Here is a 13,205-nt window from a genome sequence, read left to right on the forward strand (position 1 = left end):
ATTGCTTTTTTTTTCTTGGAGTCAGAATTGGTGACAGCACAGTGCATAGGCACATGCATGGGTCTGGCTGCAAGCAGATGTGTCCAGTGCAAGGAAATTGGAGGAAGAGGAGACTGTGCTTTTACTGATGTAGGAATGGGTATAAAGCTGGATCAGTTAGGAACCAAGCAGTGCTGATTTTCAGATGTGAAGCTCAAAAGAGTCTGGAACCATTTCTCTCTGCAAGAGGGGGATGTGGAGGAACATGAGAGATGGTGTCTCTTACCCAGCTCGTGCCCATACAATAGACAGAGAGGTGATCTCAGGCTCTGCCCTGCACAGTCAAGAGACAGTACAGGTAGGAACTTGCAGTAAGAGTAGAGAGCTTCCAGTCTGAAACAGAAGGACTGCATGTGCCCTCAGGGTTGAAAATAAGGCTGTGAGACAGTAGAAAAGAGGCTCAGTTAAGGCTTGTGCTTGACTGCCTCTCTGACAGAGTGAAGGCTAAGTCTGTTCTTCCTTAGACCGGGGAACATACGTTAATAAAATACATATTGCTTTCTGATCAGATCCTAATGAAAGACATTATTGAAGAGTGTGGAACAAGCACTTACAGTAATTCATGACAGCACCAATTTGGCTTCTCTAGGAAGCCATAAACTGCTGCTCTTTGCACCTAATGAGGATGGGCAGCTGATTGCCTGTGCAAGAGGAAGAGAGAGAGACTGTCTCCCAGCCTTGATGGCTCCAGCTGTCCTCAGAAACCACTGAAGGTTGCAGTTGCTTCTCTCTCTTTAGTTGGGAATGTTTCAGCCGAGAAACTGGGCCTCCTGATAAAGGACAATTCTGTACAAAAAGCTTCCAGGACTCCTCATTTAGACTGAATAATGGGTTTGGTTTGGGCATCCATCCTTGCTTAATCCCAGGATCTGAACCTGTGTGCTTGGCTGATGAAAAACATAGGCATGAATTTCAGTTCACTGATGTGCTTGTCTGGGAAATGCCAGCTTTGTGCTTGCAATGTGATTATTTGTTCTGGAAACCTCTTAGGAGTTATGGTTATCAAGCAAGGAAAATGAAATAAATCCAACTTTAAACTTACCTTAACCCTTTAATAGATGAGGTTAATGCTTGACATCATTTCCATCCAAGATGGTGATTAAGTACTAACCAAAGAAAATATTTTAATTCAATGTGACAGGCAGAGAAGGTTTGACGAGAGATTATAAAGAAGCATAACAATGACTATCTTCATATCCAAACTGTCTTCCCTACCCAAAACTTACCCAAATAGTTTTTCCAGAGTAGGCAGCCATCTTCCCTGCAGCTGATACCAGCCAGAGTTCACAATCCCCTATTAGGATTGTGCTCTTGAAATTTTGTGCAGCTGACACCAGGCTGGGAGACAATGCCACCCTGGTGAAAGATTAGGAAGGATTGGAAGAAAGATCTGCAAGATGGAAAACTGTTTGAGTGGTTCTGGTGGGATGAAATGCAGTGGTACAAAGGCAGGGTCATAGATGCAGAAGGTGCTGCAGGCTGGAAGCTCATGTTTGGAAAATGAGTGCTCAACTGAGCTCAGTGCTCAACTGAGTTGACTTCAAGGAGCTGCTGATGAGATGCAGGTGTGAGAAAGGGCAGATGTACTCCTAGATGAAACTTGAGTGTTTCGACTTCTGGGCGAGGTAGAGAAGTGCCACTACATCCTATATGCAGGGCTGGCACTGCACTCCAGCAAGTGGCATCATGCAGAAAAACATTGTAGAGTCAGTCCTGGAAAGTGAGAGTCTGTGTTACAAGAGCAGTCACAGAGTGCTCAGCCTGCTTAGCCCAGCAAAGCCAAGGCTGAGAGGTGGCGAGATTCCTGTCTGTAAAACATCAGGGGGTCAAGCAGCAGCGAGGGAAAAGAGCCACTGAAGCTAAAGGACACTACTGGCCCAGGGTAAGTGGGTGCAAGCTGCATGTGAATAAATTCAGTCTGGAAATGAGAACATTAGGGCGGTCAGGCTCTGGAACAGATGTCCAGGGGGAGGAGCAGGTCTAAAAGGAACAAATCACTTTTAAGATAAGACGTGATACATACATAAAGTTAATAAGCAGAGGCAGCTCCTCTGGAGATAGGGGACTGGACCCTGTCAGCCAGGAGTGTACATCCCCTGCTGTGCCCTAGATTGAAGCCATGTTTTGCCCTTCTCTGAACTCTGGGGTTTTATCCCTCTGCCAAAATACAGAGATCAAGCATCCAATTCATAGTGTTCAAAAGGAATGTCAAAGACATCTTCCTCTGCTCTGCCCTGTGGTGCCAAGGTGACATCCAGGATCACAATCTCAATCCACTGCTGTGTGTCAGAGTGAATAGGAAGAAGGGGAAAGGAAGGGCCGGATTTTTGTCATATTTTTCCAGCTGTGTGGAACATATTGGAGCCTCAGGTTCAAGAGGAGAATTCCCCAAAATTTCCTATCCCGTCCTCCCTTCTGACCCTGTTCCTACTGTTCCTAAGAATTTTTCATTCCACTTTCCCAAGAAATTCTTTCTACCTTAACTTATGGAACTTATATGCTGAGCTCTCATTCTCCAAAACTGGAGAACTAGATAATTTTCTTTCAGTCTTTGGTACTATAAACTCCAACACACATAAATTCTGTAATCATATTTCCTTTTTTTTTTTTTTTTTAAAACTTTAAGAAGTCCATGGCTTCTGAACTCTTTGAGGTTGCCTCTCTGCCACATATCTTGTAGCTTTGGAGGCACAATTGGGGCAGGAATTGAGGACAGGGAATGACTGATAAGTAGCAGGAGGTTTGGCATGGCAGAGCCCCATGTTCATCCCAGGATCTGTTACCAGTGCCATAAACAAGCTCAGCACCTTGGGAATATCTGTCCTGGCTGTCCCATCATGGTGAGGGCAGTGGTGTGATTGTTTCTGGTGTTTGTGAGCAACACTCCCTTAAGAAGGAAGCAGCAGTATCTTAGCTGGACTTTGTTGGGATGAGGTCATTGCAGTCAAAGCCACTGGGGAAATCTGATAAGAGATGATGCCTGCAGCACTCCGGGACAAAGCTACATAAGGAAGCCAAGACTCTGTGCAAACAGGCTGAAATGGTACAAATGGGAGGCTCTGTCACACCCTGGGTGGTATTGCCTGTCAGAAGAGAAGCGCCCTTCTGCTACTCTCACCTTCTCCTGGCCCCTTGCTAAACAAGGATATCCATGTGTGCTGAGAAACTGGGTAGCTTGGCCCTGAGCTTTGAAGACCACCTTGCTTGAGGAGTACAGCCGACCAGCTGCACAGGCAGCTGAAGATTATTTTGTCCAGATTATTGCCCCATGCTTCTTTTCAGACCTTTGTGAGATACCTGTGCTTCCTGCACCACCAGGCTCTCCACAGCACCTAGTCCAGTGGATGTCTGCTGTCCAGAGTGTCCTGACACTCAGAGATGGTGGGGGGGGAGACTGGGGGAGGTTAGGACACCCCACCTGCACACATGCCAGAGACAGCATTTATCTGGTGTGCAGAGCTGCACAGGGAGCAAGGAAGAGCCTGTCAGAGGGATGGAGCCTGCGTGCAAGGCTGCTGTGCCACACCAGCCTGCCTTTATCTGCTGCCTCCTCTGCCTTCAGAGAGGCTGAAGAGGCTGCAGAAGGACCTGGGAGCTGTCCCTGCAGTCCATATCTGCAGTTAGTGAGGTTGGAGTGGGAATGCAGGCAGCCATCCCTGTCTCTTTGGTGCTGCAGGAAGGAGCAGCCAGGGGAATTTGAATGAGGCTGAGAAAAAGGAGTGAAAGAGCGAGCGTGTGTGGAAAGGATTTGAATGGAGATATTGGAAAGCAGAGCTAGTGCTTGTGCCCTGAGCTGAGAAGTTGCTGAAGAAGTGGGACAAGTAAAGAGTGAATTGCAATGCTGAGAAGCTGGATGCCTGCAAAACACTTCCTTTGCTCCATTCAGCTTGTTGGGGGGTCTACCTGATTTTAATATTCATTTTTCTAGTTGTTGTTTGTTAGAAATACCTTGGGGCTTGGTGATGAAACAGATTTTCTTTCTAATTTCTCCTTTCAAACAAGCATTAATATACAGTTGTGAGACCACATGCACGGCTTCACAAGCCACACCAGTCTCAGCACAGGTAGGTTGTCGTGGTGGTGTAGAGCCACGACAGTAACTCTTGACAGGTGTGTTTATTAATATCCTTCAGCTTTATTAAGGCTTCTAGCTAGTACATATCTGGCATAAACATTATTCAGTCTGAAAACATCATCCTGTTTTTTTCCTTTAATAGCCTATATCAACAGCAAATGTAGATGTGGCAGTGTCATACCATGGGCCCTCTGCTATGTCAATGCCCCAGCTGGGAATGGAAGCAGGAGGAGGGGTAGTGTGGCATCCTGCTTTTGTCTCTGAGACTCTTGGTGTGTGTTCTCAGTCCATGGGCCAGCTTGGCTGGCTACAGTGGGACAAGCACTCTGCAAGCATCACAAGCTGGCTCAAGTGACAGACAGTGCCCACCAACAGGGTAGGTGATGGTGAGGAATGAGGAAGGGCAGCCCCAGTTTACAGCTCTCAGAGGTTGGGTGGCTGAGTGCATGTGAGTGAGCAATCCCCTGATTGCTAATACTGCTTACAGGGACAGGGACAGGGACAGGGACAGGGACAGGTTGCATACACTGCACGTGAATGCACACACACCGCATGGGGCTGACTTTGCCCTTTGTAAGGTGTTTCTAGAGAACCCATTCTACAAGAACATTCTCACCTCAGCAGCCTGTGTAATAGTCACAGCCAGCTGGTAGGAGCTGTGGATTTGTTCAGTTTTTTTCCTTTCCTATCCCCTTCCTCAGAGTATTGGGAATGGAAGGAGGTAAAGGCAGAGGCGAGTGTGTGCTTTGCACAGTGCTCCTGTTCTGGCCCCTGAGCCAGCCTGCTGAGCCTGGTGATGAATGAGCTTGTAGCATGAGCTCCTCCAGTGAGGCTTCAGCGTCTCTAATAAGGTGGCCAGTGTTTCCCTGTCCTCTGCGCCGGCCTCTGCTTTATTAACTGCACTGCAGCAATATTAAACTGGAGCACGGGGTCAGCGTGATCCGCAGGAAAGGCGCTGAGAAGGGGGTGGAAGGAAGAAGATACCGGGATAGCATGAGAACACGTGGAGCAGGAGAAAGGGAAACAGCTGGCAGTAGAGGTGGATTGAAAAATGGGTTCCTACTGGACTGGTGCATGCAGCTCTGCACAGACCTGCTGCTGGCAGCCAGGGACACAAAGCATGTTTAAGGAGGGGGATGCAGAGGCAGACTTTGGCCTTTATGTCTCAGTCTGCTGGACCTGTGCTAGTGACTGTAAGCCAGCACCTGCTCCGCATGCACACAGCAAGCAGCTGGCTGGAGCTGCCCCCTTTTCTCCCTTGCACTAATTTCATGCCCTTTAAACTGTGCTGGCAGCACACCTGGCTCTTTCTACTGACAGCTGCAGCTAGCTCAGGGCCCATGCTGCTTTTCACAGAGAAGCCAGTCTTTCCAAAGACATCCAGTTTTGTTGTGACGCCAGGACTGTGGAGACTGTAGTAAAGATGTGCAGAGGGCAGTTTTGCTGGCAGCCAGTTTCTGTGTCAGTCCAAGTTACATATTGGATAGAGACAGGACATACACTGGGAGAAAATATAGCTACAAAATATTTGGTGGAGGGAAAAGACATCTTAAAACTTTACCTCTGAGCACCAGGAGGAGATACATGCTGAGCCTTGGCTGTGCCTTTCCCATTACCTAGTGATCCAGGTCTCTTCTAGAAAGCAGGGAGGATGCAACCCATAGGAAGCATATGTGCCTTTAATTATTTCTGTTTTGCAGCCAAACGTGGGTGGCAGCCAGTTATTTATTTGGTTACACAAGTCCCTGAGGATAGACTCAACTAGGGGATCCAGAGCTTTGCAGTCCAGACTGGAGGCTGATTTCTCATTTTGTCCTGGATTAGATGATGTGGAAGAGTATGTGATTTGACCTTGCTCACAGAAGCTTTAGATACCCAAATTCCACATAAGTCCCAGCTGAGGTGGAATTTGCACTGTCTGAATCTCACCCTCAAGCTTCTCTCTGACTCTCCATTTTGTTTCTCTTCTAAAGGTTATGTCTAGACGAGGGAAATGGCTCCTGACCTCCTCCTATTTGCTGGCTGCCTTCCCAACACCCCAGCAAATGGCAGCCTGTGAGGAGCTGCTTCCAGCCCTCCCCGTCACACTCTGCTCCCCAAAAAGTCCCATGCTAGGAGCTGTGGCATTCCAGCCTTCTGCTTCTGGCTTCTGACTGCTCCTTTTCTCCCAGATAATTGGAGGTCTGGTGCTAATGAGCCCAGCTTAAGTCCCTGCCCCTGGGAGCCAGCTCTGCCACTGCTTGGCCAGAGCAATGGTGTGGAGGGCTGGCAGATGGGAGGGCTGAGCAATAGGAACATCAGCTGGGTCAGAGCCCAGCTGGCATGTGTGCAGGTAGGGCGTTGTTGACATGAACAGATCCTGGCAGATCCTGGAGCCTCTGGGAACCACTGCCCTGGTCCTGCCCACTAGGACTGCTCCCTGGGGCAGCATCACCAGAAGATGGGGGAAGACACCAGAACAGCTGGGGGAAGACACCAGAACAGCTCCCAGCTCTCTGCTCCCTCTTGCCTCTTGGGGAGGAGGAGGAGAGTGCAGCAAGTAGTTCCTCACGCACCTTACACCCTGGTGTGTGCAGGTACAAAGGTCTCCTTTAGGTGCAATCTGTAAGGCAAGTGCAGAATTGTTCTTCGCTGTGAGAACCACATGCAACCACAGGTTCCCAGGGACCAGTCCCTTCCTCTTCACTTGGGACCAGCTTCCAGACTGTGGGCAGATCGAGGAGGTGGGTCAGTGGGTCCTGACTGTGTTGGAAATGAATGGGGCTTTGGCACAGAAGGCTCTACAGCTGCAGACATTGCTTCTGGGTTTGAACTTAGAGTTACATATGTGAGAGCTGGAGACAGGCAGAGCAGGAATTGCATGCCCTTTTTTTTTGCTAGGTACCACATCAGCTTTGCCCCCTGCCCTGCTTCGATAGTGGCCTTCACTTCTGCTGTGCCCTCACTCCATCTTCTTGGCCCACTGACACATTTGCTGTAAGCCTTCCTCCATGCATCCCAGTTCCAGTAATCCTGCAACTTCTGAGTTAATGATGGACTCTGAGACTGCCTGGCAGGAGAACTGCCTTTGCAATGGAAACTTCAGCCTAGAGGACATATCAGAGGCAAGGGAAAGCTTAGTTAACATTGGACTATGGAAAGTCCTGCCAATGGTCTTTTTACCAGCACCAACATCCCCAGTAATGTGTCTTACCACAAGGATCCAGGCACTGCACAGCAACAAGCAGGAAATTTTATCTTCATAATGCAATCCCCGTTCTTGTTCTTTCCCAGCCAAGCAAGCATGACCATGGCAGGGAAGTTTCACTGACATGTAATTCATCATTTTTAGTGATGGTGATTTTGATAACGATATTTCCCCTGTTTTCTTGAAACTTCCCTGCTGCCTTAGCAAACTGAGCAGTGTTTAGCTGGTATGGTTCAGCTAACATAATTCAGCCCTTCTAATGGGAACCAGAGGAGAAGAGAGCCTGTGAGTGACCCCAGAGAACCATCAACTTGAAATAGACCCCTTGCTCTGGTCTGTAGACCAAGGATGGACCCTGTGGAAGGTTTCTGAGGCAGTATGGTCATTGATTGCTTGGTAGTAGTGAGACACCAAATGAAGTACCACATGGCCCAGGCAGCAAATGAATGAATTCTGTAGCAGTGATTGTGTCCTGAAGGGTATCTTGGTGCAGTGCCATGCTGTGTTTACACTGGACCTGGATGCACTAACAGGGGTGAATTGGGTTCATTTTCTCCCTCTTGAAATGATTGCTTCTGACACAAAGTTGATTCAGGACCTGTAGTTCAAATTGTCCCTACAGTCTCTCCCTTGGAGGACACCAAGGCTTCCCTTCAGGGAGAACTTGGGCTCCTGGTCACTGTTTTGTACCAGGAATGGTGATTTTCAAACCAAAACTGCATGAAGATCTCATGGGGCAGCCAGGTGTACATCTGTGTAGAAAGAGGAGGAATAGGGTGTTAGATGATGGATTCAATTGCTCAAGTTTTCAGTTTCAGGGGTTTTATAACACTATGGGTCCTTTTTCTGTGCAGCTGTCTCAGAGAAACACCATCCAAACCTTCATTCCTGTGAAGAAAATGGAGAAAGGCCTGCTGCTGGAGCACATCTTACCCAACCTGAAAGTGCCTCAGAGCTATGAAGTTCGCCTGACGCCCATCACCAGCTTTGGGGCTGGAGACATGGCCACCCGCATCATCCGGTACATGGAACGTAGGTGTCTCCTCCTCGGTCCTGCCTACGAGAGCAGGCCCGAGCCTCAGGGGGTGTGGGCATGCACAGAGGTGCTCTTCTGTCACCCTTGGGTGGTCTCTGTGCTCTCAGGAGTTCTGATGGCACAGCGCGATCGCATTCAAGCCATATTTTGGATGCTGCCATCAATGCAGAGCACTAGAGATCTCTGAAGGTCAGTCTCCACTCATCCTTCCCTCAGCAGCTTTGACTCGCACTCTGCACCCTGTGGGCAGGACATGCCCAAAGCCCCAGTCAGGCCATGCTGCAGCTCCCTGTGGTGCAGTGGCTTATCATACAAGATAGCCACTGGATGCTGTGTATTAGCCACACTCCCATAAAAGTAAGAGAATCTCAGGACACTTGTTATTTCCAGAGCTGAATGCATGATTCCTGTCCTAGCTAGCCACTCCTAAAGCCGTAGCTCTGTCCAATACCTTGAATCCCAGATTGTCTGATTGGTATACATTGACCATACTTCTCTTCGCATCATCCCAACAGTTCACAGATCTCTCTATTCCCACAACTCTATGATTCCTTTGCTCCCCAACAGGAGTTTGGACCCTGTATTTCAGCAGAAAGTACAGATCCTTCTCCTGTTCTGTTTGCTTGATTTCGCACAACCCTCCTGTCCTGTGGACTGACAGCATGACCAGTGTCCCCAGCATACTTGTCCCGTCACTCTTCCACAGTGCATCAAACTGCTTTGATGTCCCCCTTAGATACCAAGCTTTGGTATCTAAGTGGGTTCTATCGTACTGGGTGCTCCAAAAGGAAACTACTTGGGTTTCCAGAAGGCTTTTCCTGTGATCCCAGGATCACCCCTTAGGTGGGGTTTTCTTAAGGTCTCTTGCTGCTTGCATCAGAGTGTCCGCATCTTTTTCCATCACCAAAACAGGCACCAAGCATTGCTTTCTAGCAGGGATGCTGCCAGGAGACTCGTGCATTTCTTGATGTGCTTGTTTTATTTTCAGGCTTTGATTATGATTTGTGCTTTTGTTTTGACTTGTTTTTCTATTTTTTTTTCCAGCAATCAACTATCCTAATCCAACAGGTAAGCAACAAGACCTTTGTGTTAATGCTTTGAATGTAATGTACATCAGTCGAGTGCTCCAGCAGATCAGGCGAGACAAGCAGCTGGAATACACAGCTGACTTTGTCAAATCTTTTTTCCCCAAAAGAGGATGAAATTGCATACAATAAAGCTTCCAGTAAATACTGCCATTTGTTGTACCTTGAGTTATTGCCAGGAGATTTATGCCAGGGTTATGCCTCTCACTCACACCTGATATCTTTGTGACAGGGCAGACTGTGATCTTGAACACCCACTCCCATGCCCCAGCACGAGCAATCTACTTCCAGTAAGCAGGCTGCTAAATGTTCCCCAAAATATCTGTGTTTAGGAATATTCCCCATCCTCTTCTGACCAGGAATGATACCACTTGGTATCTCTGCAGGCTTGTCTGGAGCAGTCTCCAGCTCAGATCTGTCTCTTCTTGCAAACTCTTTGAGCACAGTCCCTTTCTTCCTCTCCTTCAGTCTCATCACTGTTAACTTGCTTTTTTACCTTCTGGTTATTCCTGGCAAGATGCAGGCCTGTCTGTATTGAGCGTGCAGAGTTCCCATTGATTTTAAGAGCTGAATACACAATGTCTAAGAAAGATGTTCTTTAACACCAACATGATAGTGCCCATTGAGCATAAAAGAGGAATTCTAGCTTGCTGTAAATGATGGGGGAAGGATCCGCAGGGGATGCAATGAGGTCCTTTCAGTTTGATTGTAGGATGTAAGCCCAGGCAAAGCTCTTGGGCAGAGATGGGCAGACTACTTGTTAGTGCTCCATGGAGAGCGTGGGGCTGTTTCCCCATTTCCTGCTGCTTAGTCAGTATTCAGTGCTTGTATGTGTTAGTCTATGTGTAGGTAAGGGCTGCTGCTGGACTGCAGGGTACCAGTAGAGAGGAGAAGCCAGGATAAGTGATGGCAGAATAGGGAGTTCTCTTGTTTAGGCAGCCCCAAGGAGTTAATTCTTGCACATTCATGCTCCAAGGATGGTTTGATGAACCATACTCTGCCTGAGAGTAGGAGTTCCTTACAGAGTCATTGGGATTTTGTGGCTCTAATTCCTGATTCCATTTGTTTTCTTTGCCTCACTTCGTGATCTACTTTAAATATTCTCCAAAGAAGACTCAGTGGGAAACATGGAACATATTGCCAGGGACCTACTCTAGGATGTGTCCCTCAGTACTTGCTGGAGGAGGCAAGCGTCCCAGCCCACAGGTGGAAGTGACAAAGTCTGGCCTTTTGCCACTTGCTTTTACACTGCATAAATCACTGGTAAACCCAGAGCAACTTCAGTCCTAATTGTGTCGATCTCTTGGGGTCTTTGTAAATTGAGCCTTCAGATTGCCTGCCTGGGGTACCTTTGGCAGCCTTATCGAGTCCAGAACGACTGCAGGAAATTTGCCAGTGGTGGAACATAACTCAGCCACTCGTGTTTTTCATGCAGTAAACCCAACACTTAGGATTTCCTCTTGATATAAATTGCCCAAATTGCCCAGCCTCTGGTGGCTCTTGGGACCTCTGGGCCAGGGGTGAGGGCCTTGCCTGTGCATTCACATCTTGAGACTGACTGCCTAAAATCAGACCTACCACACTTGCTTTCAGATATGCCCTTTCCTTTCAGACCTGCTGCCAGTGAAAGATGAGCCCAAAGGCTTTTAGCTCTTTCTTTGGACCACAGCTGAGTTCCCCAGCTCTCATCCCAAAACCATGGAAATCCCTCCTGCTACCTCTGCTTTTCATACTTCCCCTGCTACCGTCGCCCCCGGGGAAAAGTTCACACTAGGCTGCTGAGCCAAATTCTGGGAGCAAACATGGAAAGCTCTGGAGTGAAAGGCAAAGATTAGATGATTAATGCCTCTGGCAGCCTGATCCAAGGGCATGCACAATGGTGATTAATTTACAAACTCTGAGAGTCACTTAATACAATTACTTCTTCATGCATTTTCTCTCTCAGCCTAATAAGATGTTAATAACACTGGGGCAGGCATGCGTGTGGCACGGTTACAGAGCCAGGCATTGGGTTAGAAAGGAAAAGCAAAGGAAGTGAACAAAAGACATTGGGAATTTCAAATATTTAGAGGTTACCAGTAAGACTGAATCTTAAAAAGCAGTTAATCTGGTTCTAAAAAGCAGAAATTTTGTTTTAAAAATTGCCTAAGAATTACATGAATTCTAAGATCTTACCCTAAAGTTCTCTTAGAGTAACTGATTGGTTTAATGTCACGGCCACATTCCAGTGCTGGGGAATCTTCTCTGTCCTTAACTCCTCTGCAATTTTATTTGGATGTAACATTTGCTTTCTATGGAGTGCTGCCCCACAAGCCATTCCAGCTCCTTCTCCCTGGGTGTTTTGGTTTCCCTTGTTTTATCAGATGTAACCTTGTAACCTTGATGATGATGATGATGTCATTAAGAAGTATATGGGATTGCTGGTTTATTTTTTGGTTGGCCAACCTGTCTTGCCCTTTCAGAGCAGCAATACTGTTTCTCACATACCTGCAGTCTGGCTGTGTGTGGTGCTAAACCCATGATTTTGGGACCATGGGCTTGGCAGGTACATGGGATTTTGGGACCATGGGATTTTGGGCAGGTACAGTGGGTGGTGATCCATGGCAGATGTTGGTTATTGAAGATTAGCCTGGCTTGTTGCTTACCATCTATTGCTGGTGTGTCTGGTCTCTGATAATTCTCAGAATCCAGAGGAATCCAAGTTTGTTCAGATGAGAACCTGTGGGAATGAGATGTCAGCCCGTGTTTAGAGTTGGATTACTCGAGTTTGTGCCCATTCTTCAAGAATATTTTGTGCCCATTCTTCAATAATATTTTGTAATGCAAAGGTGATAAGAGGTGACAGTTCCTTTTATCCTGGTGGCAAATAGGATGGCTTAACCAGTTACAGCATTGTGAAACTTTCTTCCATTACTGCGTATCAAATCCCTAGAAAATTGCAGTGGGAGAGACTGTTAAATATTCTTTCTTAGATCGTTACATACTTTGAGGTCTCAATATAGTTCTCATTGTCTTCATTTTCTAGATGGGGAAACTGATGTCCAGAAAATGTGAGCTGTGGGTCACACAGCAGGTCTGCAACAGAGCTGGGGCTCAGAGCATGGTCCTCTATGCTCCACGCCAGTGCCAATTGTCACACCATAGCTAAATGATGAAGGCAGTTTTATTCAAGTGCACTCCATCTGCTATTCACCCATAGTCTGCAGCTAGAATAGGAGTATTATTTTTTGCATTCATCTCACAGCCAGAATTTCAGAACCAGGGATGGCTTTCCCCTAAGGACTTGAAAGGAAAACCTCCATTATGTTTCTCAAGAAGGCAAAGTAACAAGAAATGCTAATAGCCACAGTAGAGGGTCTCTCCCCTGGGAATGCATGAAGGTCTCTGTAACTGAGAGCAAACATCTCTGCACTCTGAGCTGCCACCACTGCAAAGCCTGCCAAGGAAATCTGTGTGGTGAAGACAGCACTAAGTCCAGATTTTGAGGAGCCAGCTCCCCTGCCACCTCCACCTTACTTGTAACAATCCAGAGAACATCTTCTATGTTCAGTATTTAAGTCCACTGCTTAAATTTTAAACAGGAATCTTCATTTACTCCTTGAGGATGAACCACGATCCCTGGCAATTGGCAAAAGTATTCAAGAAGGTTTCCATCACACAGTCAAGGTCAAAAGTCAGATCACCTCTGTGGTCTCTGAGGTACAGCAGGTGATATAAAGATTTTTTTCTTGGCTGGACCTGCCAGTTTTGTCCTGGTGAACCTTGGTGATAACAATCCAGAGG

The 13,205-nt window shown here is 47.3% G+C and overlaps 1 protein-coding gene across 1 annotated transcript in view; it reads left to right on the forward strand.

The window, feature by feature from the left end:
- The window catches only part of MDGA1 (MAM domain containing glycosylphosphatidylinositol anchor 1), a 147,988-nt gene that overhangs the window by 103,586 nt on the left and 31,197 nt on the right, over nt 1-13,205 (forward strand). Inside the window, exons 11-12 of the mRNA XM_059841385.1 lie at nt 8,156-8,333; nt 9,382-9,405. Coding sequence (XP_059697368.1) covers nt 8,156-8,333; nt 9,382-9,405 — 202 coding nt within the window. The remainder of the gene's footprint in view (nt 1-8,155; nt 8,334-9,381; nt 9,406-13,205) is intronic.

Source organism: Haemorhous mexicanus, chromosome 3, assembly GCF_027477595.1.
Source record: "Haemorhous mexicanus isolate bHaeMex1 chromosome 3, bHaeMex1.pri, whole genome shotgun sequence".
In the NCBI taxonomy this organism is placed as follows: domain Eukaryota; kingdom Metazoa; phylum Chordata; class Aves; order Passeriformes; family Fringillidae; genus Haemorhous; species Haemorhous mexicanus.